The sequence below is a fragment of the Gossypium hirsutum genome, chromosome D07 (assembly GCF_007990345.1).
Source record: "Gossypium hirsutum isolate 1008001.06 chromosome D07, Gossypium_hirsutum_v2.1, whole genome shotgun sequence".
Taxonomy (NCBI): Eukaryota; Viridiplantae; Streptophyta; class Magnoliopsida; order Malvales; family Malvaceae; genus Gossypium; species Gossypium hirsutum.
Window position 1 is genome coordinate 19,479,209 of NC_053443.1, and position 26,466 is coordinate 19,505,674.

Here is a 26,466-nt window from a genome sequence, read left to right on the forward strand (position 1 = left end):
AGATTTTTTTCTTAAATATTATAGATAACATAATTATAATTTATATTATCAAACATGGAATAATTACGACGTATTTATACGACATCAATTAAAGTGAATTGAAATTCTTTATAATTAAAAAAAAGAGAAAGTGTAATAATTACCCTAATATTTTAATCCAGTTAATCTATAAATCTCTAATCACATATGAAAATAACTACTCACTTTGCATAAAAACTAATTAAAAATAAAAAAAATTTCCCTCTGATACAAACTTAAAAACATCAATAATCAAAGCAAGTGATCGATTTGCTTTTGACTAATTTGACTTCGTTAACGACGACGTTGAAAGGAAAGCAGCACTCACCCGACATCCGCTCCACCCAAGGCTCCGATTCACTCGGCCCCGTTTAAATAAACAAACAAATAGGGAGGTCACAGTCCACCGCTTTATCAGGTCACTAAATCCCCACTTCTCACTCACCAACTCCACTCTCTACCATCTCCTCTCCCGGTCACCCTCCCCCTATCCATTAAAAATTTAAATGCAGCCCCCTCCCCCCTCCCATTCCTTCAATTTCGTGGCTAATCTTCCATTTATACCCTTCTTATTTTCACTTCTTTTCTCTCGATTGTTTGTTTCTTCTTCTCGCATTCTCTGCTGTTATCTCCCTACATTTTGGTACAGTTTCCAACTCAGTATCTGGGATTCTCTATCGTTCTTTTGGTTTTGAATTTTGTTTATGATTCCTTTAATTTAATTCTTATATGATTGTTGCAAAGTTGAATGATTTCTTGACCACTTCCTTCATTCTTTGCTTTTAAATATGCTTGGTTGGCGAGAAAATCTGGAAAAGGTCAAAGCAACTTGAATTTCAAATTAGATTTTCTTTTTCTTGATTTTTATGCTATGCAATGTTGGCATGACAGCCTGATATGAACTTTATTTGTTAAGTCTTAACCATTGTTTATGTAATCTCGCTTGAACATTTTATAGTTCATTTCTTTTCTATTGCCAATCACAATAAGTTCCCTGCCCATGAAATCTTCATCATTTTAATAAATGCAATTTCTAGAAGTTATATATTTTAAAGAAATACTATTGGAATATACTTTCTGTTTTTTTTCCTCTCTTCTGCGTTAAATCCTGAAAATTAAATATTGATTTATTGCTAAAAGGTTGGAATCTATTTTTCCAAAATGAGTATTTTTTTTTCTGATTTTTTGGCCGGAAATTGAGGATTTTGTAGGTTTTTTTTCCTGTTCAAAGAAATATTTAGTGTACTCCAAAGGTTTCCTTGTTATAAAATTTTATTTAAAAGTTTATTTCCCCTCTTCTGCTCATTTCGTACTCCTTTCCCTATAAATATAAATTTACATATACATACATGCATATATACGTACATACTGATAGCTTTTCTCATACTTTTCTTTCAGTATCAAAGTTAGTCTACATTTTTTTAAAGAAAACTCTTCTGTTTCATTAATAACATAAACTGTTCTTTTTGGCTTATCTTATTTATTCCTTTTTCGGTTTCCTTATTCAAGAGAAGTGTTATTCGGACTTCTATATGTTCTATAGTTTGTTCTTCTGTTGGGTGTTGTTGTTGTTGTTGCTTTTCCTTGATATATTTTGGATTTTTTCTGTACAGGTTGTGTTCTGACCAGTCCAATTGAAGTATGTGTGGCAACTTGGATACACCATCCTCATCTGAGGAAACCAAGACAATGGACTGTCTAACTGGAGCGGTAGGTAATAATTGTTCGTTCTCTGTTTTGCTTGAGTTTGCTGCTGATAATGATGTTGAGGGTTTTCAAAGATATATGATTGCAAGTCATGTTTCTTTGTTTGGTGAGGTTGGACTTTGGTATGGTTGCCGGAAGAGCTCCAAACAGATGGTCGTGGAGCAGAGAACTCCGTTAATGATTGCTGCTTGGTACGGTAGCGTCGATGTAGTGAAGTTAATTCTTTCCCTGTCAGAGGTAGATGTCAATCTCTCATGTGGCTCAGATAAGAGAACTGCTCTTCACTGTGCTGCTTCGGGCGGATCTATTAGAGCTGTAGAGGTTGTCAAGTTGCTTTTACTTGCTGCTGCTGATCCTTGTGTCTCTGATGCCTATGGATATCGCCCTTCTGATGTTATTGTTGCTCCTTGGAATATGCCCCAGATAAAAGTATCCCTTGAAGAGCTCTTAAACAATCGTGGTCCTGTTTGTCTTGAGAAATTACATGATAGTGGTTCATCATCCCTTGTATCAGATGTAAAGATAACTGCAGTTACATGTAAGACCACTGATAATATTGTTTCTTCTGCTCAAGAGAAGGAGTACCCTGTTGATCCATCTTTTCCTGATATTAATAGCAGTATTTACAGCACTGATGAGTTTCGTATGTTCTCGTTTAAGATCCGGCCTTGTTCCCGAGCTTATTCCCATGATTGGACTGTGTGTCCTTTTGTGCACCCAGGTGAAAATGCTCGAAGAAGAGACCCAAGAAAGTTTCATTACAGTTGTGCACCATGTCCTGATTTTCGTAAAGGGAGCTGTAAGCAGGGAGATTTGTGTGAATATGCTCATGGTGTTTTTGAATCCTGGCTGCACCCTGCCCAGTACAGAACTCGAATCTGCAAGGATGGCACAACTTGCAAACGTCGCGTCTGCTTCTTTGCCCATAGACCTGAGGAACTGCGACCACTTTATTTATCCTCTGGATTAGGCATTCAGTCTCCGCAATCTGCTGCCTCTTCTGTGATTACAATGGATAAGATGGGAGTTCTGAACCTTTTTCCTGGTTCTCCGTCAGCGTTGACAGCAATATCAGTGTCCCCATTTTCTCCAGCCATGTCACCTTCTGCTAATGTTATTTCTCAAGCACCAACGGGTTGGCCTCAACATGTTCCAACTTTGCATCTGTCCGGAAGCAATCTTCAAGGAAGCCGTTTGAGGTCCTCCCTCAATGCAAAAGACATGTCAGCCATGGAGCTTAACATGTCACTGGATTTTGAAGTGCATCAGCAGCGCTATCTCAGTAATTTGTCCTGTCTTTCACAACCACACTTGGCGCATAAGTCTTCAAATTTAGATGGGCTTTTTTCTACTGAGGTCTCTTCTACTCGATGTCCTAATCAAGTGACTGCTATGCCTATTTTATCTCCTGTGCTTTCAGATAAGCTAGAGCAACAACAAAGAGTGTTATCTCCAATTGAAACAAACATCTTCTCTCCCAAGAATGATCACCCTCTCTTGCAGTCTACATTTGACGCTTCCTTGTCAGAAAGAATTTCAACTTGGAATGTGGAGCCTTTATCCCCGTTGAACTCCCTATTATCTGCTTCTACTAACCTTGAGAAGCTGCAGCAATCACTTCACAACTTAAGCACACAGGAACTTGGATATAAGCTCTCTAACGATCTCGAATCAAAAGGTGTCACCGGTTCCCTTTTAAATTCTTGGCCAAAAAGGGAGACGCCCAATTGCAAAGTAGATTGGCCAGTTCAAGAAGATGAATTTAGTCAGTTTCATAAATCATGTTCTATTTTGCATCATGGCATGGAACCTACAGTTTCATTGGTTCAATCAATGGTGAAAGAATCTCCATCTGTTCCGACCACACTGGCAACCTCAAGCAGGACTCTTCCTGTTAAGGGTTCTAATTCTAACTTCCGTGGCAAACTCGGTGATCATGAAATATTTCTGGCATTGTGTAAACAGTTGCAGCTTGACAAGATTATGGCTTAGTGAAGACATTGGTTTTGCCAAGCTGGTCTATTAAAAGGGAAATTGTTTATTATTTTGATTGGTTGGTGGTATGGGAATTAACAAGATAGAGAAAGACAATGTACAGTGAAAATAATAGTTTTTGGCCCCATTTATTTATTGTCATCACAGAACAAGTCAAGAAAGGAGGGGGGGGGTGAGAAACTGAGATTACCTGTCTGAGTTACTTATGAATAACCAGCTCTAGTAAGGCAACATTCTCAATTCCTTTAGTTTCATTTGTTCGTGGAATAAGTTAAATATTTCATTCAGATAAAGTTTGCCATCCATAATTCTTTTTATTATTTGAATTATTTGTTTTTGCATATAAATTTTCAGTGGATTATTTCCATTTTAGTAGTAATATGTTTTTAACGTGTTTGGTCCTCTATACTTTTCCTTGTTTGTTTCTGCATTTTTGATACATTAAATCTTAGCCATGGATCGCCATATTTATTGTGGGGATTACTGATGTGAAGATGGAAGTATTTTTGTTTAGAATCCCTGCTCTTTTTTTTGTCTATAATAAGGGATTTTGTATTCTTTGTTAGAAAGATATATGATTATTGACCAATGAAAAGAGATAGGTATATATAACCTACTTTCCAGACGATAGTGCTTTATCCTTTTAAGGTACATGTAGAATTCGGATATGATGTCTACAGACACAATAATAACATCATTGCAGGGCAGGGATTTGATGATATTCATAGGACAACTTGCTTGTTAATAGCTTTCCTAACATTGTTTCATGTTTTAGGTTTTGTCTTCGTTTGAATGAAATGATCAGGTTCAACAAGAACTGCAAGATAAAAGGGTGAGATGCCCATGGTGAGTCTTGGAAGGAGATCAATCATCATTATTCTTTTGGGACCATTTTTTTTCTTGAGGAACTCCATTTTTACTTATGCCAGGTTCGAGTGCCCTTTGGTTTCTTTGTTTTTTCTATTTTCATCATATGCATTTGATTCAAACTCAAGACTTTACAAGACAAGTCTATTATATCTCTTCAAACAATAAACCAGTTGCAGTTAGCATTTTCAACATTTTGCTTATATCATTTTTATGAATTTCATGGTTCATTTTCATATCCTACTCCTTGAATAGGTTAATTGTAAGACGAATACTCATTAGACTATCTCTTCTTCAGTTCCTACTTTGCATTTTGATGATTTTTCCATTTTAGAGGGGTTAAAAGATTAATCAGAATTAGAGTTAAATTTGGCATAGAAACAATCAATAAACAGAGGAAATGGATGTCAAGTAGTCTCTCATTTACATTACAACCTGAAAATGATTGAAAATACAGAATGTTCATGAACAAACATGAAAACTACATAAAAAAATGGATTTTAAAAAAAAAATATCACGGTATATTAAAAATAACCTAATTATATTTTTATATCTATTTTTTATAGATTTAATTGTAGTTTTTAAATTTTATTAAAATTTATAACATATAGTTGGTGTTTTTTTTTTTTTGTTCAATAGGGTATGCTTCGAACAAAATTCAAGATGAAGAAGCTCGCAGCTGGATAGAAAATAGAGTTTCAGAAACAAACAGCCACAAAAGAAAGAATTCAAGACATCAAAAAAATGGTAAATATATACATGTTTCTACTGTTATGTACAATGAATAAGCAAGTTCATCATAGTATTTTTATATCCTAAGCAACTAGAGAAGCAATATAACAAGGACTAACATCAGGATTAAGGCCTTGTATTAGTAAGTGAATAGTTCCATTGTGTGGACATGAAACAATAACCTCTTCCTGCCAATTTCCATCTAGGATTTATGGACTTTCAGGATCTTGCAAGTACTTCATTTGATAGGATGCAAATTTGATATTAGCACTAGGTCAAAGTCTTTTTCTCAGTGATGGGTGTAATCAACTATTTATTTTACTTGGAAGTAGCCACGTTTGATGCCCGCATCCGATACATATCTATCTAGTCTTGAGAAAATCTAGATATTATCCGTATTGAAGCAAAACCTATTGTCCAACACAAACACAGAACCAGGTCATCATCCCCAAAAATATCAGCAACCAAAGCTCATGATCAACACCATGCTTTGTCCAATAGATGATAACATTGCACCTCTCATTTCTCTTAACGTGGTCATTTTAAGGCCAAATTTTACTAGTCATGAACTGTGCCGGGCTTTAGATGTACTCATCATCGTGCAATATCCAACGAAGATCAGGAACATATCCTATTTCCTTAATTGACTGCAACAAGGAATTCAAATTTGCATAGATTTTGTCTGCCATTGGGTGTGATCTATCTCCAGCAGCAAAAGAGTGAATCTGGCTTCTAACAACAATCCAACTGATTCCAGGAGGCTTTCTTAAGCCCTTAGCTCTGAGATGTCTTCTCATTTCGCTGACCTCTGGCCAAAGACCTGCAGCAGCATATACATTACAAAGCAAGACATAATTTCCCGGGTTCTTTGGATCCAATTCAACAACTTTTTCAAAAATGGCCTTGGCATCTTTAGTGTAACAATGATCTCTATAAGCACTAAGCAGAGATCTCCAGATTGAAGCATCTGGTTTGATGGGCATTGATTCAATGAACTCTCTAGCCTTGTCTAACCTGCCAGCACGACCAAGCAAATCAACTACACATCCATAGTGAGCAAGCTGAGGGGTGATGTTAAAATCATGAACCATTGAATCAAAAAGCTGCAATCCTTCCTCTATCATACCAGAATGGCTGCAAGCTGATAAAATAGATATGAAAGTTACTTCATTTGGTTGGAAACCATCCTCTAGCATTTGCGAGAAGGCAAGAATAGCATCATAACCATGACCGTGCATTCCGTAACCCGTTATGATAGCATTCCACGAGATAATATTTCTCCTTGTTAAGGTTTCAAAGATTTTTTCAGCATTTCTCATGCTTCCACACCTTGCATACATTGTTATAAAAGCATTTTGAAGAGACAAATTGCGACCTAAAGAGGATTCCCTCCGTATCATGTAAGAATGCAAACAACGACCCTGAGGCAAATGAGCAAGATGGGTGCATGACGAGAGGATATTTATTATTGTAACTGAGTTGGGCTCCACTTCAGAAACCATGCGGCTAAATACTAAAAAAGCTTCATGAGCTTGGTTATTTTTAACATAGGTGGAAATCAAAGCATTCCATGAGATCAAATCTCTACCGTGTGAACTCTCGAAGAGATTCATAGCTGTAGTTTCATCACCGCAGTTAATATACATATCTGTTAATGCGGTTTTCAGGGGTGCATTCACCTCTATCCCTTGCTTTATCACAAAACCATGGAGTGACCTCCCAATATTCAGACAAGTTTCATCTTTGCATGCAGCAAGGATTGAAATAATTGTATAAGAGTTAGGTTTAACATCAGATTCTCGCATTATACCAAAGGTTTCCCATGCCTCAATACCCAACTTGTTCCGAGCCAGAACTAGGATCAATGTGTTATACGAGATTACATCTACATTACTCATCTGACCAAAAACCTTTCTGACAGAATCCATACAATTTTGTTCAGCATACATATTTAAAATTGCATTCCCAATATTAATATCCATCCCCATCCCAGTCTTGCATGCATGTGCATGTAAGCTTCTACCTTTTCTTAAAGCATCAGCTGACTCAGCACATAAAGAAAGCATAAGAACAGTAGTTCTCTCATCCTCCTTGTTGCCTTCAGTTCGCATTTTAATAAACAAGCTAATGGCTTCCCCATGATAGCTGTAGTCAATATATGCAGATATCATAGAATTCCAAAGAGCAACATCACGTGTGGGAATACCATCAAATAGTTTACATGCTGACTTCAAACATCCAATCTCTGCATACATGTTAATCAATGCATTTACGATGAACAGGTCATTGCTATAACTGCACTTAATAGCCATTTGATGAATTTGATCACCTAATTCAAGAGATCCAAATTCTGCGGAGGCCTGAATAAGAGCCAACACTGTAACAGAATCAAATTCGACTCCATCCATGAGCATTTGCTCAAAAAGTCTCAAAGCTTTCGAGGATTCTCCAACATCAAAATACCCCATAATCATAGCATTCCAGCAAACTGTATTCCGAATGGCCATCAAATCAAACACAAGATGAGAAGCCCTCACATCAAAAAAACTCAGGTAAAAGCTAATCAAAGCAGTACCAACATGAGCATCCAAATCAAACAACCCATTCCTCAAACAATAACCATGAATCGCCTTTCCTAACCTCACTTCCGCAACCTTGTCACACACTAAAATCATCGCTACCAATGTACGAGAATTCGGCCTAAAACCCTCTCTTTGCATCGTCATCACCAAAAAAACCACCTCCTCAAATTCCTCACACCCCGCATACCCTGATATCATTGCGTTCCATGAGACCAAATCCCTCTCACTCATTTCATCGAACACCTTACGCGCGTCTTCAAGGAAACCACACTTACCGTAAAAGTCAATAAGGGCAGTCCCAACTCGAACATCCTCGATCAAGTTAGTGTCTCGAATACTCGAGTGTATTCTCTTGCCAGTTTCAATGGCATTGAGCTTCCGGCAGGCCTTTAAAACCAAAGGCAAAGAGGCCTTATCGGGTGTTAAACCCAGAGATTGCATATGGGTAAATGTAGAGAGAATTGTATGGTCATTTTTGAGCTTGGTTTGGTGTTTGATTATTGAATTCCAAGCCTTGTTGGTTTCATTCTTGGGAGTAAAATGGAGGGTTTGGAGGCTTATCAGCATCTCATTTATGATTTTTAGTTGGAGACAAGGGAAAAGGAAGAGAATTGGAGTCCAAGCAGAAGATAGACCTTGAAGGGAGGTTCAGTGATAAGCTATTCAGTTGTAAGCTTAGCAAAATGTTCTGTCAAAGTACAGTAGAGAAAAGTAGAGACAATAAAATTGCATTTTATCCATATACATAAAATTGCATTTTATCCATATACTTTTTTTTTCAGTAGTAATTTTTTCTGATAAAAAAATTATTCACTTCAACATTTAAAAAGTTAGTTTAGCTAGCGTAAAAATTAGATTGTTACGAATGGCATGTTAAGTGTCCTCATGTTGATATATAGTGGCCAATTTTTATTCATAGAAATAAATGGAAATTTTAATTAGAAGGACAAATTGTTATTTGATCTAACATACTTGAATTAAGTTGTTTATTTTTTGTGCAAAGGGGACAAAACATAATCTGACTCCTAATACAAGTGTTATAGGTCACGGATCAAAACCTGACGAGTGCACACCAAATGTCTCATGGAGGTAAATTGATTAAATAGGATTCATTGACCCATATGAACAGACTTGAATTCGTGAATTACATGAATAAATCTATTTACTTGAAGCTTTAGTGGCCCAGTTAAGCACTCTAGTAAAACTAGAGTTATCATGGTGAATATTTGTAATTCTAAGGGATAAGATTCTATCGTGTTTAAATCTTTTAGGACTCTTATATTGTAGATAGACTTGAATTCCAATCATCGATGCCTACTCCACTATCTTAGCATTTCACTACTAAGAATTTTCTCAAATTCACTAATTTGATAAACTTTGAAGACTAGGTTTAACTTTACAAACTTCATTAAGGTTTTTATCCCAACATTAAGATACAAACCTTTCTAAAAAAATACAAATGAGCAAATAAAGAAATAACTCTTACAATACCAGAATGTTTGTAAATTAAGCTCAATTACAAAGAGAAACATTTTAGCTGAATGAAAATAATGAAAGCTCACAAGTGTTTAAAGAAAATTGTTGAGAATTGTAAGCACAATGTTATTTTTTTATTGACCTTTAAGCTTGATAATTTCTCTTGTGTTGTAGGACCTTTGGAAGATGGTATTTATACCCTCTAATTAATATTTATCTGTCGTGGTTGTTGGAGATATGAATAGAGCCGTTGGGGATGAAATAACCATTGTATTTAATTCATCTGCAACTACAAGTATTGATACTAGCTAAAGAGGCGTATCGATATTTTTTGCATTTAATGTAAAATTTAGTGACTATTGGAGCTAAAGATATCGATTCCAGTGGACTTTTATCGATACCATATGAAAAAGTATCGACACTGGATCGATACTTAGTTGAATTAGTTGAGAAACAAAATGTCAATTTGGTACCGATTTTTAAGGAGGTATCGATATTTTTGAAACTATTTATACTTGGCCAAAATATATCAATATTTTTTGGTTTGAAGCTATTCTAACTTGTTTTAAAAACAGTTTAACTGATTAGGAAAATTTTAACTTGATTGAAATCATTTTAACTTGATTTAAAAGTTGATTTAAAAATTTTCTTAGAATTCAAAGTATAAGATTCAAAATTTTATCTCTCAAATTTCATTTAAATATCATTTTACTAATTTTGTTAAACTTTATTTTTTATTTTAAAATTATTTTAATTTATTATATCAAAACTTATTATTAAATAAAGTTTGATTTAACAGAAGGGAAAGGGAAATTAAAACTTAAAAGTTCATAAAATGGGATCGACCAAACTGAAAACGTATGCATATTTGGATTTGATAATAAATAGTAGGACTAAAGTTGAGCCCTAACTTGACAAGTGTTTATAAATGGGTTAAAACCATTAAATGTGGCTTAAGTGAACTTAATTGGATGAATATTTTAAAGAGCTCAATGTTAATAAAATTTTAAGATAACTTTATAGCTCACGTGTTATTTAAAATATGTAGGTACAAATTTATCGAGAAGTTGCTATGTTAGTTTGAGAACGTCGCATCACCTGACAAACATTTAGGGGACGTTTGGTTGGGGGAATGCATGCAGCGAGCCCACAACCAAATGGGTGTTTGGTTTGCTGTAATCACATTACAGCCCGAATCGGTTACTGGCCTATTACACCCACAGCGTGGATTAGGGATTCCGCTTGCTTTTCATCTTTTCTTTTCCATTTTTTGCCCTCATCAAGCTTCCGAGTCTCCCACGTTTCCCTTCCAGGTAATTTCTTTTCCCTTCCATCGGTTTTGCCATCGGTTCTGATCGTTCATTTCTTTTACTTTCTTCATTTTATTTCTTCATGGATTATCTCTATTTATTTCTCTTTTATTTCTCTTTTTCCACCCCTTGATCTACTTGTATATTTGAAAGTGGTAATGTGCAGGGAAAGGGAACAGGGAGTTTTGGTTAAAGAAGAACAAGACCCACACTCTCTGCGTTAGGTGTGGCCGCCGTAGCTTCCATCTCTAGAAAAGCCGTTGTTCTGCCTATGCTTTCCCTGTTGCTCGTAAGAGGACATGTAAGTGCCTCGTCCGCTTTTTCTTTGTTATCAAGATCGTTTATCGTGTTTTTCGTTTTTGTTGTTAACTTTGTTCCTAAGTCTAATTTGCAACTAGATTTCTCGGATTGACTAGTAGGGTTTCTTTCTTTATGTGCTTATATATCAAAGCTAATATCTTTGACATGAATATCTATTTGGGTTTCACTTTGAATGCGTTTATTCATATAAGAATTCAATTTCCTGAATATGGTGGGAAAAATGGTGTGATTCAAATTTTAAGATGTTTCTATATAAAATTATGGACTTGTAGTTCGAATCAATGTGTTTTCTTCCTGAACCATAGATTTGTTAGTTGTAATGTGATATGAAATGTGCTTATACCAGTAGTAATACTTCAAGTACTTTGAATGAACATGCGTTTTTATGTGTTTATATGATACGATTGGATTGTAATTTGGTGTTAGTCCTTAAATCTAAGGGGAATTGCTTTATTGTGGGATTCAGATAACTGGAGTGTGAAGGCAATCAGAAGAATGACCACTGGAACCGGTAGGATGAGGTATCTGCGCCATGTCCCTCGTAGGTTCAAGACGAGTTTCAGAGAAGGTAATGAGTTGCTAATTCTTTTTGCTGACGGGTTTATAATTAAGCTTCTTTTCATTCTGTTTTGTTCGAAGCATATCTTTGGAGTTTGTTTCTATTTTCAATTCTGGTGTTGGATCATGATCTAGGTACTGAAGCAGCACCAAAGAAAAAGGTTGCAGCAGCTTCTGCTTGAGGTATTACAAGGTTGTTTTGGATGAAGCCTTCTCTTTTTAGGAAAAATTTTACGAGAACATTACTCTCGAGGGGTGTCATTACATTGAATGCTTTAGTTGTTTTTAGTTTATGATTATGGAGTTGCATTAAATTTTGAACAAGGATGAATGCTTTGTATTGAAAATTGATGCTGGAAATGTGGTATGCAACTAACCATTTAGAAATTAGACCTTTTCCACATGTAAATCTTTCCATAACATGCTATTTGAACAGATATGCAAATTGCGCGAGGGTTTGGGCATAACAACCAATAATGCTGCTGAATATCGCGCCATAATTTTAGGGTTGAAACATGTTGCCTATTCAAAGTGATTTTAGCAAACAAGTTGCCTATTCTAAAGCTTTTCCGTTTACATTGGTTGTCTTAGGTTACAGTCTTGATGGCTTCTTCGTTCTCTATGACTTTCAAATGGTTGCTTTTTGCAGAATGTTGATTGGAGAGAAAGGTTGGCTCTGCAATCTATCAAAAACCTTTTCACTAAGGAGGTAAATACATCTTGTAGAATATTCCGTACAAGCTAATCATGTTTCTTGCTCTGAATATATGGTTGTTACTGCTGCTGCGTGTCAAGCTATCTGGATACGAAGAATTCTTGATGATTTAAAGCAAACACAAGTAGAGGCAACTACCATCTATTGTGATAATCAGTCAACAATTGCAATGACAAAAAACCCTGTTTATCACAGCAGAACAAGACATATTGAAACACGTCATCACTTCATAAGAGAGCTGGTTGCAAAGGGAGATATCAAGTTGGAGCACTGTTGCACTGAAGAACAAGTTGCTGATTTGTTCACAAAGCCACTGCCACCAAAGAAGTTCATGTATTTGAGAGAATTGTTGGGTGTTGGAGAGTTTCTACCTTAAGGGGGAGTGTTAAAGGGTAATGTAGAAATTATTTGTTACTGATTGAATAAGTTAGTCGTTGAGTCAGTCAAAGTATGTTTTAAAAACACACTTAGTCTTTGTTTAATGCCAGTAGTGTTCCTTCTATTTAGGAGATTTATCAAGAGACTATTAGAGTCCTAATATATCTCTAAGTTGTTAGCTATCTCGGTATTTAAAGTACTCTTCATGGAATACATGCTGAATGTCACTGTTTTCAATTTCTCTGAATTCCTATTACTTCCGCTTCAGTCCTTTGTTTTATTTTTTTTCAGCAGCAGCTTTTTATCAACAATTAGGTGGGTGAAGTTGCAATGAAGATTGATATCAGTAAGGCCTACGACAAGGTGGATCGGAACTACCTGTGGTATATTTTGCTGAAATTAGGGTTTGTTGCGAGATGGGTTTACTAGATAATGCTTTGTGAGACCTTTGTTCAGTATTCAGTTTTGCTTAATGATGGAGAGTTTGGCCCGATTATGTCAAAGGGCGGATTCTACAAGGAGACCCGTTTTCACCTTATCTCTATATCCTATGTGATGGGGGGCTATCTTTCTTGTTTCGAAAGGCAAAAGATTGTGGTGATTTACATGGGATTTCTGTGAGTAAGGGAGATCTTTCGGTTACTCACTTGCTTTTCATTGACGATCATTTTTTTCTTTATCCGTGCTAGAGAAAGTGAGTGCAGGACCATGCGACATATTTTGCATACTTGCGAAAAGGCTTTGGGTTAAACAGTTAATTATCAGAAGTTAGGGGTCATGTTTAGTTCTAGCAAAAAGCTAGTTGATAAGCATGTGGCTTTTTCTTTACTAGGGTGGAGGTGCCTATCTCTTAGGGTTCCTATTTGGGGCTCCCCTCCCTTGTTGGTAGGAACAATAGGCAAATCTTTTGTTTTATTCGTGAGAGACTTGCAAATGCATATTTAGCTAGAAGAATAGATTATTATCGAGACTGAGTAAGGAGGTAGTGCTCAAAACTATTGCTCAGGCAAGAACTTTTTATTGCATGAATGTCTTTATGATTCCTACCAGTATGTGTGATGAGCTGCAATGTATGATGAACTCGTTCTGGTGGGGTTCGGGCTCTAGTACTAGTAGAGGAATGCTGTGGGCATCTTAAGACTAGCTATGTATGTCTAAGAAGTTTGGGGGCATGGGTTTTTGGAATCCCTATAGTTTCAACTTGGCAATGCTTGGAAAGTAAAGGTGGTGTTTCGTGCTTAACCTGGATTCTCTTCTCTGTCGCATTTTCAAAGCCAGATATTTTCCCGAGTGCAGGTTCCTTGAATCTGTAGATGGTAATAACCCATTGTTTGTTTGGAGGAGCATACATGCGGCCAGGCTACTGTTGTTGAAAGGGATTTGGTGAAGGTTTTGGTACGGGTCATAGCATTAGAGTTTTCTCGAACCCTTTGCTTCCGAATGAAACAAATTTTTATGTCGAGTTGATTCGATTCTGTTTGATGGCATGGATGATCTTTGGGTGAGTGATCTTTTAAACACTTGGGGTGACAGTTGGATGTTAAGCTGGTAGAAGGTAATTTGGCTCCGTATGATGCTAAAAGAATCTTGCAACTTCCTATTGCGCAAATAAGCTGACTGATCAGTTTCTGTGGCACTATACATGTTCAAGGATTTATGAAGTTAAATAGGGTTATGCGTTGGCAGTTAACTCTATGTCCACAGTTATGGGGCTAAAGGTGGAGGGTCCTTGGTCCTTATTGTGGAATGTGGATGTCCCTCTCAAGGTTAAGGATTTTTTGTGGAGATGTTTGCGTTGATTCATCCTTTGCAAAGGGCGCTTAGCCGAGAGGGGTATCCCTATTGACTCATTGTGTCCTCATTGTGGAGGAGTTGAAAGCATCGAAAGTATCTTACTTAAATGTCCTATAACGCTAGATGCGTGGAGGGTTCTTAGACCTGTAGAGACTGCCTCGAATGATGTATTTTTACGTTCTGTTCTCTCCATGGTCAGTGTCCTGACTAAGTGTCATATTATGACAGTTACGTGGAGTTTGTAGTTGTATCGCAATTTCTTTGTTTGGCAGGCTGCAGATGTCACCTCCTTCACTATTGTTTCGGCGGCCGACCATTTCTTGCAGGACGGGAAGGAAGCCCGCAACGTTTTAGCTAGGGTGCAACAGGCTACTGTAGGACGATTGTTCACGATTGTTCACGACCAACACTAGATTCAGCCAGCCAGAAACTTTATAAATGCAAGCGCATGCTGAGCAAGATGCTTTCTCTTTTGCGGCTGTTATTCAGGATCACGCAGGTGCTTTTATCTAAGGTTCTTCAAGTTTATGTCCCTTTATTTTGGAGCCACACATAGCCGAGTTGCTGGGCATTCATGAGGTTCTTGGCTGGCTTAAGTCTGAATAGTTTGACCATTTTCTTATTTAATCAGATCGTAAATATGTTATTATAGCTCTTACTTCATCGACCATGGATTATACTATTGTTCAAGATTGTATGTCGTTGAAATAGTCTGTTCGACATTTGTCCTTTCATTGGACTCGATGAGCTACTAATAAGGCAGTTCATGAGTTTGTTCGGGTAACTTTATTATATGCTAATCATCAAACGTAGCATAATCTTATCCATTTTTTTTTGGTCTTTTTTTAAATATGGATTGCCCTTTTATCTTCTTCCACAACCGTTAGAAGGACATACGATTGAGTATATTGGATAAATTTATTGGAATTTAAGCATTCTTTGGGATTTTGGCTATGACTAATTTTTTACTTTTTCCCATATCTATATATAAATAGTTTTCCTTTTTAAAATAAAATCGAAATGAAATTCGTTAAAAATAATAAAGGATTGATGATAATGTTATATTTGATTTTAAAATTTTAAATTTGATAGATTATTTATAGATAATTAAAAAATTATTTTAAAATTTGAAATACAATTGATTATGAATATTTATAAAATTAAGATAAAATTTTAATACTTTTCAAATTTCAAATTTAATATTTTTTTAAAATTCGAGATATTTTTAACATAATAAAAAAATAAATGGTATTATATTTTAAATTTAAAAATTTAATTGAAGATAAAATAGATAAAATATTGAAATGTAACATTTAAAAAGTTGGATGTCGTGTGTTAAATGAACAAATAAATATAATTTTCGTGTCTTATATGTTGTTAAATGGAATTGTCCACATAGAAACCCAAATCAACATCATTTGTTGTATCCTTTTCAATAGTTTACAGCATCATTTGTTGTATCCCTTTTTAATAGTTTAACGGTACACCATCTTTTTTTCTCCTAAATTTTAATATTTTTATTTAGATTTGATTTTTTTAAGGAAAAAAATATTAAAATTTAGGAGAAAAAAAGCTGATATGCCACTAAACTATTGGAATGAGATGCAAATGACATGACATAATTTCATACAATCCCTTCACCTATCTATATATATTAGATACCTACTATCCATGTCGTAAAACTAAAAAAAAAAAAACAAGGAAAAAAATTACAGTTTAATGGTTAGTCTGGTAATATGTTACTTTTAATATTCAAAGCAAAATAGTACTAGGATTATTTCTTTAAAATAAAATAAAATAAACAAATTACCATAACTGTACTAAAATATTATTATAAGATTTAGGCTTAGTTTGGATGGACGGTGTGTTTACCTCCGGTAAGGTTAAAAACATTGGTGGCGGTGAGATTAGTTACTGTAGCGGTGAGATTGGATACTGTAGCAGTGAGATTAGAAACAATGGTGGAATTGTGTTTGGGTTCAAACGCAGCTGTAGCGGTGAGGTGAGAATAAAAAATGACTATTAAGGACATCAGATTAGAATTGATATATAATAGAAGTTTTTTAAATTATTTTACTTTTTTAAAATTATTAAAATATGTGAATTTATAAATTCATTTAATAAAATATTAAAACGTATCTTCCGATATTTTAATGAATTATATAATTAATTTAAATTATTTATTAGATAAAATGATAATTATTTTTAATTTTTTATAGTTAAATATTTTTTTATAACAATGATAAATATTATTTTCACAAATAGTAACATTATACTTGGATCAAATTTTGAAGTATCTAAACGGATAATTTTTAATAAAAAAATATAGTAACATAAGACATAACAAGTTTCATTACTACTAGAAATTAGGTTATGATACAAAATATTTTTACAAATATGGATTCATTAAACTAGTTGCAATGGTTTCCCTTAACATCGTGATTTCAAGGTCACTTTCTCTGCTAGAAGAACTCGATTCACCTCCGTCAAACTGGCTTGAAGAGACTGGCATGCGGGTATATTCTCAAATTCTCGAAAATCCTCATCATTTGACCAAACATGTCTTCGAATGTAATTATGCAAAACCATTGTTGCAATAACTATTAAAACTTGCTTGTTGAATGAATAACTTGGAATATCTCTTAATATTGGCCATTTTTTTCCACACTCCAAATGTTCGTTCAATCACAGAGCGTAATGAAGAATGGGCATGATTAAAGATTTCTTTTTTTCCAGATCTTGATGATTACCTAGACGAAAATCAGGTAAATGATATCATTCCCCCTATATGGACCTAGAAAACCTGCCATTTGTGGATATCCTGAATCCACAAGATAATATTTTCCTACAAAAAAGTAAAACATAATATCAAGTTTAAAAATAAATTAAAAATTTTAATATTTTTAATGTAAAAATTAATTAAAAAATTAAAGTTCAACCTAATGGAGGGTGTGGAAACTTTAGCTCTTGTTTTCTAAGTGCTTGCAAAAAAATTCTACTATCATGTGCTGTTCTTTCCCAACCAGGAAATGCAAAAATAAAGCACATGTTGAAGTCACAAGCTGGCATAATATTTTGAGTTGGTTCACCTTTCCGTCCGGTATAAGGTATTTGATAAGAAGGCGAAATGCATGCTTTTATGTGTGTTCCATTTATGGCCCCAATACAATCCTTTAAAATAAATACAAGTAATGAGATAAAAGTTAGAAATAAATTATATTTTAAAAATATAAAGATTGTGTAAATTTTACCTTAAAGTGAGGCCAATATCTTGTATCATGTCGAATATGGTTCGGTACTTCCTCGAATTGACCTTCAGTGGGTTTAATCGTGTTTATTCTCATTCGACCAAATATATGCAATATATCAATAAAAATTCTACTAACAGTTTCCCCAGATCGTTGAAATCGCTCTGTTGCATTTGAATTTGATTCTCTATTTCCAAGAATGTACAATGATAATGCTAACTTCTCCATTGCCGATACTTTCCCATTCTTTAAGCCATAATTAGTTTGCAAATCATGAAACAAGCTGTGAAATATATTTTTTTGGTATCCTAAAACTATTCATGCAACGGTCATCGTGCCCATTTAATACTTCGTCCACCCACATTTGACCTGTATAATTTGAATTCATACGCGGTTGCATAGTGAAATAAGTTTCATGGTGTACCAATACACTGCTTAACACATATTCTTCCTCTTCATGATAATTGTTGTGCTCAACTTGGGTAACAATTATGGCGATTCTTCGTTGAGCTTTTTCACTTAATTTAGGGGTATCATAATTCATATCAAAACTATTATACATATTGTTAAATTCATCCATAACCTGAAAAAGTAATCAAATGAAAATAAATTAATATTTCGTGACATTCTATACAACACAGAAACTTGATTAAAAGCATAGCATAAAAATACCAAACATAAAAAGTATCATACATTAGTTTTACATATAAAAAAGTAGTATAGTTATATTACAATAATAATTCTAAGGAGCTTATGGTAGAGGTGGTTGATGGTATGGTTGGAAGGGAAATGAGGATGTTGCTACCAAGGATGAAAATGATGCAATTGGATTTTGTTCAGCATACTCACATCGAAGCCACCAAACCCTATCATCTGGATCTAAGTTCAAAAACACTTCTCGTTTCACCGGTATTTGGAACATTTTGGTGGCAAAATAGTACAGTTCATCTTTTTTTGGAATTTCATCTCCCAAAGCACGCAAAGCATCCATTGCATTTGAAATAGTATATTGAGAGTGAGGAAAAATAATTTCATTCACTGACTTCCTTGGAATAGCCATCCTCTCACACAATTTCTCAATCTGAGTAGTTAATGTATTTCTTGATGATTTTCTACTTGAACTTGATTTTTTTTCCTTTACCGTGTATAGCCCCAAGTGTTTGCTTTCTTCGATTAGGGATTTCATGAGAAAGTTTTGATGGTACCTCATCAGGAGGAATACCTTCATTCTCGTTGCTATGTTTATCTGAATCACCAAATCCTTCATTAGGTGCATCATCTCCCATAGGAACCCCACTTGGAAGAACACCAGACGAAGGTGCCCATGCGTTCTCTCCAGTGGCTACAATGCCACCAAACATTTGCCACATTAACTCATTCAATCATGGTTCAATTCCTTTCTTCTTAAATCCTTTAAAATTAGGATTTTCCTACATAACATGTTAAATTTAAATGTTATACTAAGATTTTTATAATTGTAAATTATTAATTTCAATAAGCTTTATGCATTAAAATAATGATAAAGTTAACACTAACCTGTATTTTTGCATCCCACCATTCTTCGGTAGCATCGACCGTCTTTTTAGATGGACACCATCCAATACCTGTAGATTCCTTAAGCAACTCCCTCCATAACCTCCATTCCTTTTTTAATGTATCCCACTTATTTTTCAATTGAGGTTTTCTATAAATTTTTTGTGTTTTTGCTTGAAAAAGAGCAACAACATTTTCCCATCCTTTTGAGTTTAGATGAGTTGTCGGTCTATTACCAGCATTGACTTCATTCACGCAAAGCTCACAAAATATCAACGTCAGCTCATCATCCCAAACAACTTTTGTTGCTAAGGTACTATCTCCCTCTACAAAATTTCGTGTCTTTACCATCTATTATTATTATTTTGATTTAAAATGTCAACCGACATAAAACCATAAATATATAATTAGATATAATAATATAGTTTCATAAAAAAATAAGAATAACACATCACGAATGGATGAAAGCCATAATATGAACACTAAAGAAAAAATTCTCAAAGATCCTAAATAATAATTAGTATATGTGGCCTTACTACCTCTTCTTCATCAAAACTACTTTTTTAAATATTAATGTTACAATAATCTCATCTTCAACTTTATCAAAAATTCATCTAATTCATAATAAATACATGCATTTGAATTGTTAATTTTTGCTTTAAAGTACTGATTTTTAAGTAAGTAATTTTACAATAAGGTTTAAAAATATTATTCAAATAATTTTCAAGATTAAGTTATGAAAAATTAAAATAGAAGAGCTTTTTCTATTTATAAAAGAAAAGTGAGATAGAAGAAATCAAATATAATGAATAATAGTTAAGTTATATTTCATCATTAAGAGGAGAGTTGGATAACATTCACAAAATCATTAATACATCTATTATTAATGTTTGTGGTTTACCCAAATGACTTCTTTTGCATTTTAAAATGAGGTAGCAGGGATAATTTTTTTAAATTCGTATATGAATATCAATTAAATAAATTTTAAATATAAAATATTTATAATGTATCATCCAAACACCCGAAAAGAAGCATCCTAATATTATTTACTAATTAGAAAATAACATGAATGCTATTTTTTATTTTAATATTTATTATTATACTTATATTTATAATAGTATGTCTTTAAAGTTCCCATTAGTTTTGGACTGAATTAATTGAGCTTTACCAAACATTTAATGCAGGGGCCTTTCTTTCCTTTTACAAACAGTAGGTTAAATTCTTCTAAATTCTGTTGGTAACCATGTATTATTCATAATTATTCATTGTTCCCTACTAATGTACATTTTAGGTAATAAACTAATAATACGGTGGAAAGGGGAGAGGAGGCTTTTAGTAGTTTTGGCTTTTGAGTGTCAACCTGGGCAATTGAATTGAGTTTTGGTCGGTGGAAGGATTTGGATGCATACTGTTGATGATGAAACGCATTCATTTTTCAGGATTGTAGTGCTGAAAGAATTTAGTATAAAGGATTTTAGGTGTTGTTTGGAGGATGCCCGAGAGTTGTTTGATAAAATGCCTGAGAAAGGTTGCTTGTCGAATGAGTTTAGTTTTGGGATTTTGGTTCGTGGGTATTGTAGGTTTGGCCTTGCTAATAAAGGGTTGGAGCTTTTGGATGAGATGAGAAGTTCAGGGATTTTGCCTAACAGAGTTGTGTATAATACATTGATTTCAAGTTTTTATAAGGAAGGTAAAACTGGTGATGTTGAAAAATTGGTGGAAAGAATTAGAGAGGATGGTGTAAGGGATGTTCATAATTAAACCCTATAAACTTTGAAGGATTAAACAGTCACTTGCTCATTTTCCATTATCATAATTAATATTCTCACATTATTGTGCATACATATTTCTTTCTTTGCTTATTATTTATTTTACTTTTTGGTGCAGCTAACATGCAAGCAGCAGCCTCTAATGTTCTACCAACTTTATCTTTGGTAAGCATATATATATATCTTATAAGCCATGCAAGTATAGACATATATATATATTTATATACGGTTTATAAACAGTTGAAAGCCTAGTTGTTGATTATGATGAATGTAAGGAACTTAGGTTTCAGTACTGGACTCCTTTTTAACTGTTTTATTGCAGGAAAGGTTTATTTTTGTATTATATATGTTTCTTAAAACTCTACATATAGTTTTCATCCCTTCTCTCATCTACTTTGGATATATTTGTTCAATTCAATAACTAGATAGATGGAGTAGTTGCCTTTTGATTTGAGCTTTTATTTTTTAAACACTTATCAAGAATATAAAAAAATGAGCAAGGGATGTGGAAGCAAAGGCCTTGGTTGAGTCCATGGAGAAAAATGGTGATTTGAGGAATTTATATTGTTATAATATTTGGTTGTTAGGGTTGCTAAGAAATGCAAAGTTAGTAGAGGCTCAGTTGGTACTTAAAGATATGGTAGATAAAGGTGTAGAACCTAATATTTACTCGTATAACATTGTGATGGATGGTCTATGCAAGAATGGAATGCTTTCTGATGTGATAATGGTGATGGGTTTTATTGTAAGGAGTGGTCTTTCCCCTGATACAGTAACTTATAGCACTTTACTGCACGGCTACTGTCGTAAAGGGAAGTTATTTGAAGCAAATGCTATTCTAAATGAGATGATGAGAAATGGTTGTGTCCCTAATACTTATACTTGTAATATTTTGCTGCATAGCCTATGGAAAGAGGGTAAAATATTGGAGGCAGAAAAGTTATTGCAAAAGATGAACGAAAAAGGCTATGGTGTGGATACTGTGACCTGCAATATTGTAATTGATGGTTTGTGTAAAAGTGGGAAATTGGACAAAGCTATGGAAATTGCACATGAGATGTGGACACATGGAAGTGCTGCTCTAGGTAACCTTGGGAACTCATTTATTGGCCTAGTTGGTGATGTTAGTCGTAGCATGAGATGTATTCCTGATAGTTACATATTCTATCATAATTAGTGCTCTATGCAAAGCAGGAAAGATATATGAAGCTAAAAAGAAATTCAGAGAGATGATGGGTAAAAACTTGCAACCCAATGCGGTTATTTTTGATACTTTCATCCATATTTTCCGTAAAGAAGGAAAGATTTCATCTGCATTTCGAGTTCTCAAGGACATGGAGAAAAATGATGTAATAAGAGCGTACAGACTTATAATTCACTGATACTTGGCTTAGGAAGTAAAAATAAAATATTTAAAATTTATGGACTTGTCGATGAGGTGAGAGAAAGAAGAATTATTCCTAATGTTTGCATATACAATAACATTATTCAATCTTTGCAAAAATGGGAAAATCCAGGACACTACTTCTATCTTGGATGACATGCTGGAAATGGGTATAAATCCTAATATTTCTACCTTCAGGATGTTAATAGAAGCTTTCTGCAAGGCAAGTGATTTTGGAGTAGCGAAGTAGTTATTCAAGATTGGTCTATATGTGGTCACAAAGAGTTTACATACAATTTCTAGTACCCTCACGCACAAACAAATGAACCCAGATAGTTATTATTTTCTTAGCTAAGAACAAGATGAGAAGGAAAAACAGACACTACTTTGATACAATTCAAACACATATATAGAGTGGAAAAAGAAGGGTTTTGACTTACCAAGTGATCAAAGTTGAGAACAAGATTGATAGGATGAGTCAAAAAATAGATTTTCTTTGAGTTTGCTTGTTGTTGTTGGTGTGTTTTTTCCGGGAGAAATGGGAAAGGAGGAGAGTGGGAAAGCAGGAGTTGAAGAGCGGATGAGGTTTTCAGCAGAATTTGGCTGCCAAATCTGAAGAAAAATAAGAATGGGAAAGAAATTAGTTTAACTTTCAAGGATAAAATGGTAAAATAATAAATAAAAGTAATGGTATTTTTGTCTGTTAAAAATACCAATATCTTAGTTAATTTCAATTGTTGCTTTCATCTCTAGTTGATTTTGGGCTGACCAGCGTGGTGCAGGTTGCTTCTCACTGGACTGGCATGCTAAACCAAAGGGCTGACCAGTGAGGTTGGTACCATATTTTCCCCCCAACTGCACCTCACTGCCATGCAAAGCCAAACCAAAAGAAGCCTTAGATTAATAGCGTTCATGGTAACATCGGAAGATGCTTTGGCCGAGTGGTTAAGGCGTGTTCCTGCTAAGTACATGGGTCTTCCCCGCGAGAATTCGAATCTTTCAGGCGTCGAAACAATTTTTTGTCAATTGTATTATCCAATATTACCAAAATGGCCTTCCCCTCTGACTGCAAACTGGAAACAAGCTTATATGTTTGAGAACGTAATTAAACATGATTTCTTTTCTTTTAACTATACAAAGAGGTAAAATAATGTCATATGTAATATATTATTTTATTACATTTTATGAAATATGAATTATTTTTATAATTTTATTTATAAAATTGAATGACTTCTCTATTTAATATTAACATATTTCCATCCTTCGAAAGCACTTTTTAAAGAGAAACATCTTATCTATTTCATAAGATCCTCACTTACTTTTTGGAGACACTATTTGACTTAATAACCACATGAGCACATAAGGATCCTATTTATTAACTATTACTTTTAGTCTCAACAATTACGTCCCATTCGAAGTGACTAAAAAAAGTCACATCGTCATCTTATCTAGATTTATGACAACAAACCACTTGACCATTTGCCCACTTGCCCTCTACTTGCCTATGGAAGGTGACACATAGCAGCTTTGGATTATACCTAAGTATATATGAACCCTTAGTTTTGACTAAAGAAAGGTCTCTTTCACTATGACTCTTTTCTCCCTTCTTTAATATCCGATTCAATCATCACCATAACTTAAACACTAGTTTTAACCTATCTAATCACTAATCAGGCTCGTTTACTAAGAAAAGAAACATATAATATTAATATTATTAACAAATAATAACTCAACCGAAAATCCAAAACCTAAATATTGAGCTAAAAAAGAAGAGAACAATATATCACCTCGATGGTCGGTGGTAGTAGGGACGGTGGAAGAAGCAGATTTGGCAACAAAACAAGTAGCAACCATGGCTGAAGGCTAAAGCAGATATGGCACAAAAAGTGGAAGGCTAAGGGTAAAGGAGTGGGGAGAAAAGATTATATGAATTGTATTTCTTACCTATTATTTTCTTTGAATTTTTTAAAACTTCTATCATATTATCAAAATTATTATTCATTGGTTCATTCACAAGTAAGGGATACAAATTGACTTCGTATTCATCTGTTGGATGTCCCAATTCACGTCCAAACTAATAAAAAGTGAACCAAACCATAGCTCTGGTTCTCTCCAAGCTATCCGCCGAGATGCAGAATTGGGTAAAAAAGTTAATTAGCAAAATATAAGCATTAAAAAATTTAAAATTTTGAAAATTATTTTCAAAATGTTAGCATTGTAATTGTTTGAGGAAAAAAATTAGGTTATTGGAATTTTATAAATTTAAAAATAATTATAAAAGATGGATAATTTTATTGAAAATAAATAATATAAAATATTCAATATGAATATCATTATATTTGTAAAAATTTATAAATATTTTTAATAATTTAAAATTTTTAAAAATATATATAGGATTAAATAAAAATAAATTTTGAAGGTTTAAGTTTTTTTATTTTATAGCAGGATCATGCATATTAAATGAAATAAAATTGCGAGAAATTTTAAAAAATAACCTTTTTAAGAGAAATTTTAAAAAGGATATTGAGCTACTAAAATCCCGTTACTCACAAAATTTTAAATTCTCCTATAGATTTATCCAGACAAATAAATTCAAATTTAAAATTTTAAAAGCCTTGATTCATTTATAGTATTGTCTTTCATCAAGGCTTTATAACCATCATTTCACCAATTCTCTTTGATCACTTGCATATTTAACATTCACATATTATACTTAATGTTCAATATTCAAATTAGACTTTCATGCAACATATTTCTCTTTTCCATTTCTTCGCTTTCTATTTTTACCAATAATAGTTTTATGGTTTCAATTTCATTATATTTACTCTTTCATGACATTTAATCACTTTGATCTTATATCGCCAAATTTTCACTTTATACCATGGGCTTAAAAATTCTCATACCATTTCGTTAACTCGTTTCCACTTAACTTAAGTCAAGTTTTATTGATAATAAAAAATCAAATTAACTATCCATTTTTCTACACTTAACCCATGGTTTCAATCTTTCAACACATATTTTACTTTAACTGTTTATTACCTTCATTAATCATAATAATAATAAAGGAAAAGTTAGAAAGTCGAAGGATATTTACCTCTTGGATGCACTAAGGCTTACAATCAAGCTTCGCTACCCTTTCTTAGAACTTGAATCCATTAATCATTTGCCTACAACCTTTTTATCCACCAAATTTCTCTTTTCTTGATACAAAAATAGAAACAAAATATCAATACACATTCTCAAACAACTTTTTCTTACTAAATATCTCAAATAAGCAAGTCGGAGATGAAGAAAACATGATTTCTTACTTTGATTGAAGGTTTCTCTCATTAGCCATAAAAAAACCCCTTATTTGAAAGAATGAATTTGATGGAGAAATCAAGTTTAGAAAAGGATTTTGTACTTGTTTTTAGTGAGAATTCAAAGATTTGAGTGAGATTTAAGCTTGGATTCGAAGAAAAATGAAAAGGAAACAAACGAGAGAAGCTCTCTCTTCCATCTCATTGTGGATAACAAAGAGCGAGGAAGGAAGAGCAAAAGAATGCTCTCTTTCAACAAGAAGTGTGGTCCACATTTAATTTTTGGTTTCTATCTTGATCCAATCACTAAGATTAACCCCAACAATGTATTATCTCATCACTGTAATATCCAAACCATGATTATGTGTCCCTTTTTGTGGAAAATTACATATTAGCCCCTTATCACTTATTACTTTTCTTCATTCCCGTTCATTGGACTTAACACATCAAAATTTCCATAATTTGTACTTATCATCCATAGTTATCAATTATTGATGTAAAAAAATTCATTTGAGCCCTTTTTTGATAAAAAGGAAAAATTACATTTGGTCCTTATAATTTTCACTTTCATTCAATTTAGTCCAACTGAGACTCACTTGATATTATTCATATTTGTTGTCATTCTCATGCAAAATAATTATTAATAACTTATATTTCTCTATTTGGTCTAACTAACTTTAGTCCTTGCATTAATCTAACTTTTCCAATTTTGTTTTTTTTTCTCAATATTCCAATCCTCGCTTAGTTTACAAATTTTCTTCTCCAAAAAAGTAATTGATC

General features: G+C 33.7%; 5 protein-coding genes and 1 long non-coding RNA gene across 60 annotated transcripts; 3 read left to right on the forward strand and 3 right to left on the reverse strand.

Moving 5' to 3' along the window:
* Nucleotides 1–473: 473 nt before the first annotated feature.
* On the forward strand, nt 474–5,524 carry LOC107954288 (zinc finger CCCH domain-containing protein 56). 2 transcript variants are annotated; one of them, XR_005915674.1, is made up of 4 exons: nt 553–661; nt 1,632–3,942; nt 4,496–4,649; nt 5,227–5,524. XR_005915674.1 is itself a non-coding variant. In XM_041096619.1 (2 exons), exon 2 carries the CDS (start codon nt 1,660–1,662, stop codon nt 3,715–3,717), a length of 2,058 nt encoding a protein of 685 aa, XP_040952553.1. In that variant the 5' UTR covers nt 474–661; nt 1,632–1,659; the 3' UTR covers nt 3,718–4,133. The 2 variants fall into 2 exon arrangements, 1 of the variants encoding a protein (XP_040952553.1); XM_041096619.1 differs by lacking the exons at nt 4,496–4,649; nt 5,227–5,524 and having other exon boundaries at nt 474–661; nt 1,632–4,133.
* Nucleotides 5,324–8,671, reverse strand: LOC107954287 (pentatricopeptide repeat-containing protein At4g39530). The gene has a single exon (XM_016889802.2). The coding sequence runs from the start codon at nt 8,466–8,468 to the stop codon at nt 5,901–5,903; it is 2,568 nt and encodes an 855-aa protein (XP_016745291.2). The 5' UTR covers nt 8,469–8,671; the 3' UTR covers nt 5,324–5,900.
* A 1,815-nt stretch (nt 8,672–10,486) lies between these two features.
* Nucleotides 10,487–15,280, forward strand: LOC121219078 (uncharacterized). Of its 42 annotated transcripts, none has more exons than XR_005915699.1 (8): nt 10,520–10,690; nt 10,841–10,988; nt 11,475–11,576; nt 11,702–11,759; nt 12,003–12,073; nt 12,158–12,275; nt 12,362–12,673; nt 12,954–15,280. It is a non-coding gene; the product is annotated as an uncharacterized lncRNA (long non-coding RNA). The 42 variants fall into 42 exon arrangements; XR_005915709.1 differs by lacking the exon at nt 12,003–12,073 and having other exon boundaries at nt 10,539–10,690; nt 12,216–12,275; nt 12,951–14,647; nt 14,726–15,280; XR_005915716.1 differs by lacking the exon at nt 12,954–15,280 and having other exon boundaries at nt 10,508–10,690; nt 11,702–11,749; nt 12,362–12,896.
* A 1,538-nt stretch (nt 15,281–16,818) lies between these two features.
* Nucleotides 16,819–18,279, reverse strand: LOC121219079 (uncharacterized). 2 transcript variants are annotated; one of them, XR_005915719.1, is made up of 2 exons: nt 17,705–18,279; nt 16,819–17,298 (listed from the first exon to the last, which is right to left on the reverse strand). XR_005915719.1 is itself a non-coding variant. In XM_041096627.1 (2 exons), exons 1-2 carry the CDS (start codon nt 17,927–17,929, stop codon nt 17,388–17,390), a joined length of 462 nt encoding a protein of 153 aa, XP_040952561.1. In that variant the 5' UTR covers nt 17,930–18,279; the 3' UTR covers nt 17,381–17,387. The 2 variants fall into 2 exon arrangements, 1 of the variants encoding a protein (XP_040952561.1); XM_041096627.1 differs by lacking the exon at nt 16,819–17,298 and adding an exon at nt 17,381–17,624.
* Nucleotides 18,280–18,281: 2 nt separating this feature from the next.
* On the reverse strand, nt 18,282–25,911 carry LOC107954284 (L10-interacting MYB domain-containing protein-like). Of its 4 annotated transcripts, none has more exons than XR_005915718.1 (6): nt 25,696–25,911; nt 25,482–25,587; nt 23,101–23,460; nt 22,828–22,999; nt 19,238–19,560; nt 18,349–19,131 (listed from the first exon to the last, which is right to left on the reverse strand). XR_005915718.1 is itself a non-coding variant. In XM_041096621.1 (4 exons), the coding sequence occupies exons 3-4, from the start codon at nt 19,583–19,585 to the stop codon at nt 18,453–18,455; spliced, it is 939 nt and encodes a 312-aa protein (XP_040952555.1). In that variant the 5' UTR covers nt 22,828–22,999; nt 23,101–23,215; the 3' UTR covers nt 18,282–18,452. The 4 variants fall into 4 exon arrangements, 2 of the variants coding, with proteins under 2 accessions (XP_040952555.1, XP_040952556.1); XR_005915717.1 differs by having other exon boundaries at nt 19,238–19,585; XM_041096621.1 differs by lacking the exons at nt 25,482–25,587; nt 25,696–25,911 and having other exon boundaries at nt 18,282–19,043; nt 19,238–19,585; nt 23,101–23,215.
* On the forward strand, nt 20,259–23,595 carry LOC107954282 (pentatricopeptide repeat-containing protein At2g17140). Of its 9 annotated transcripts, none has more exons than XR_001699474.2 (3): nt 20,259–20,443; nt 21,122–21,168; nt 23,170–23,595. XR_001699474.2 is itself a non-coding variant. In XM_041096625.1 (3 exons), exons 1-3 carry the CDS (start codon nt 20,636–20,638, stop codon nt 23,215–23,217), a joined length of 444 nt encoding a protein of 147 aa, XP_040952559.1. In that variant the 5' UTR covers nt 20,533–20,635; the 3' UTR covers nt 23,218–23,595. The 9 variants fall into 9 exon arrangements, 8 of the variants coding, with proteins under 8 accessions (XP_040952558.1, XP_016745285.1, XP_040952559.1 ...); XM_041096625.1 differs by lacking the exon at nt 20,259–20,443 and adding an exon at nt 20,533–20,974 and having other exon boundaries at nt 23,160–23,595; XM_041096626.1 differs by lacking the exon at nt 20,259–20,443 and adding an exon at nt 20,533–20,974.
* Nucleotides 25,912–26,466: the final 555 nt, after the last annotated feature.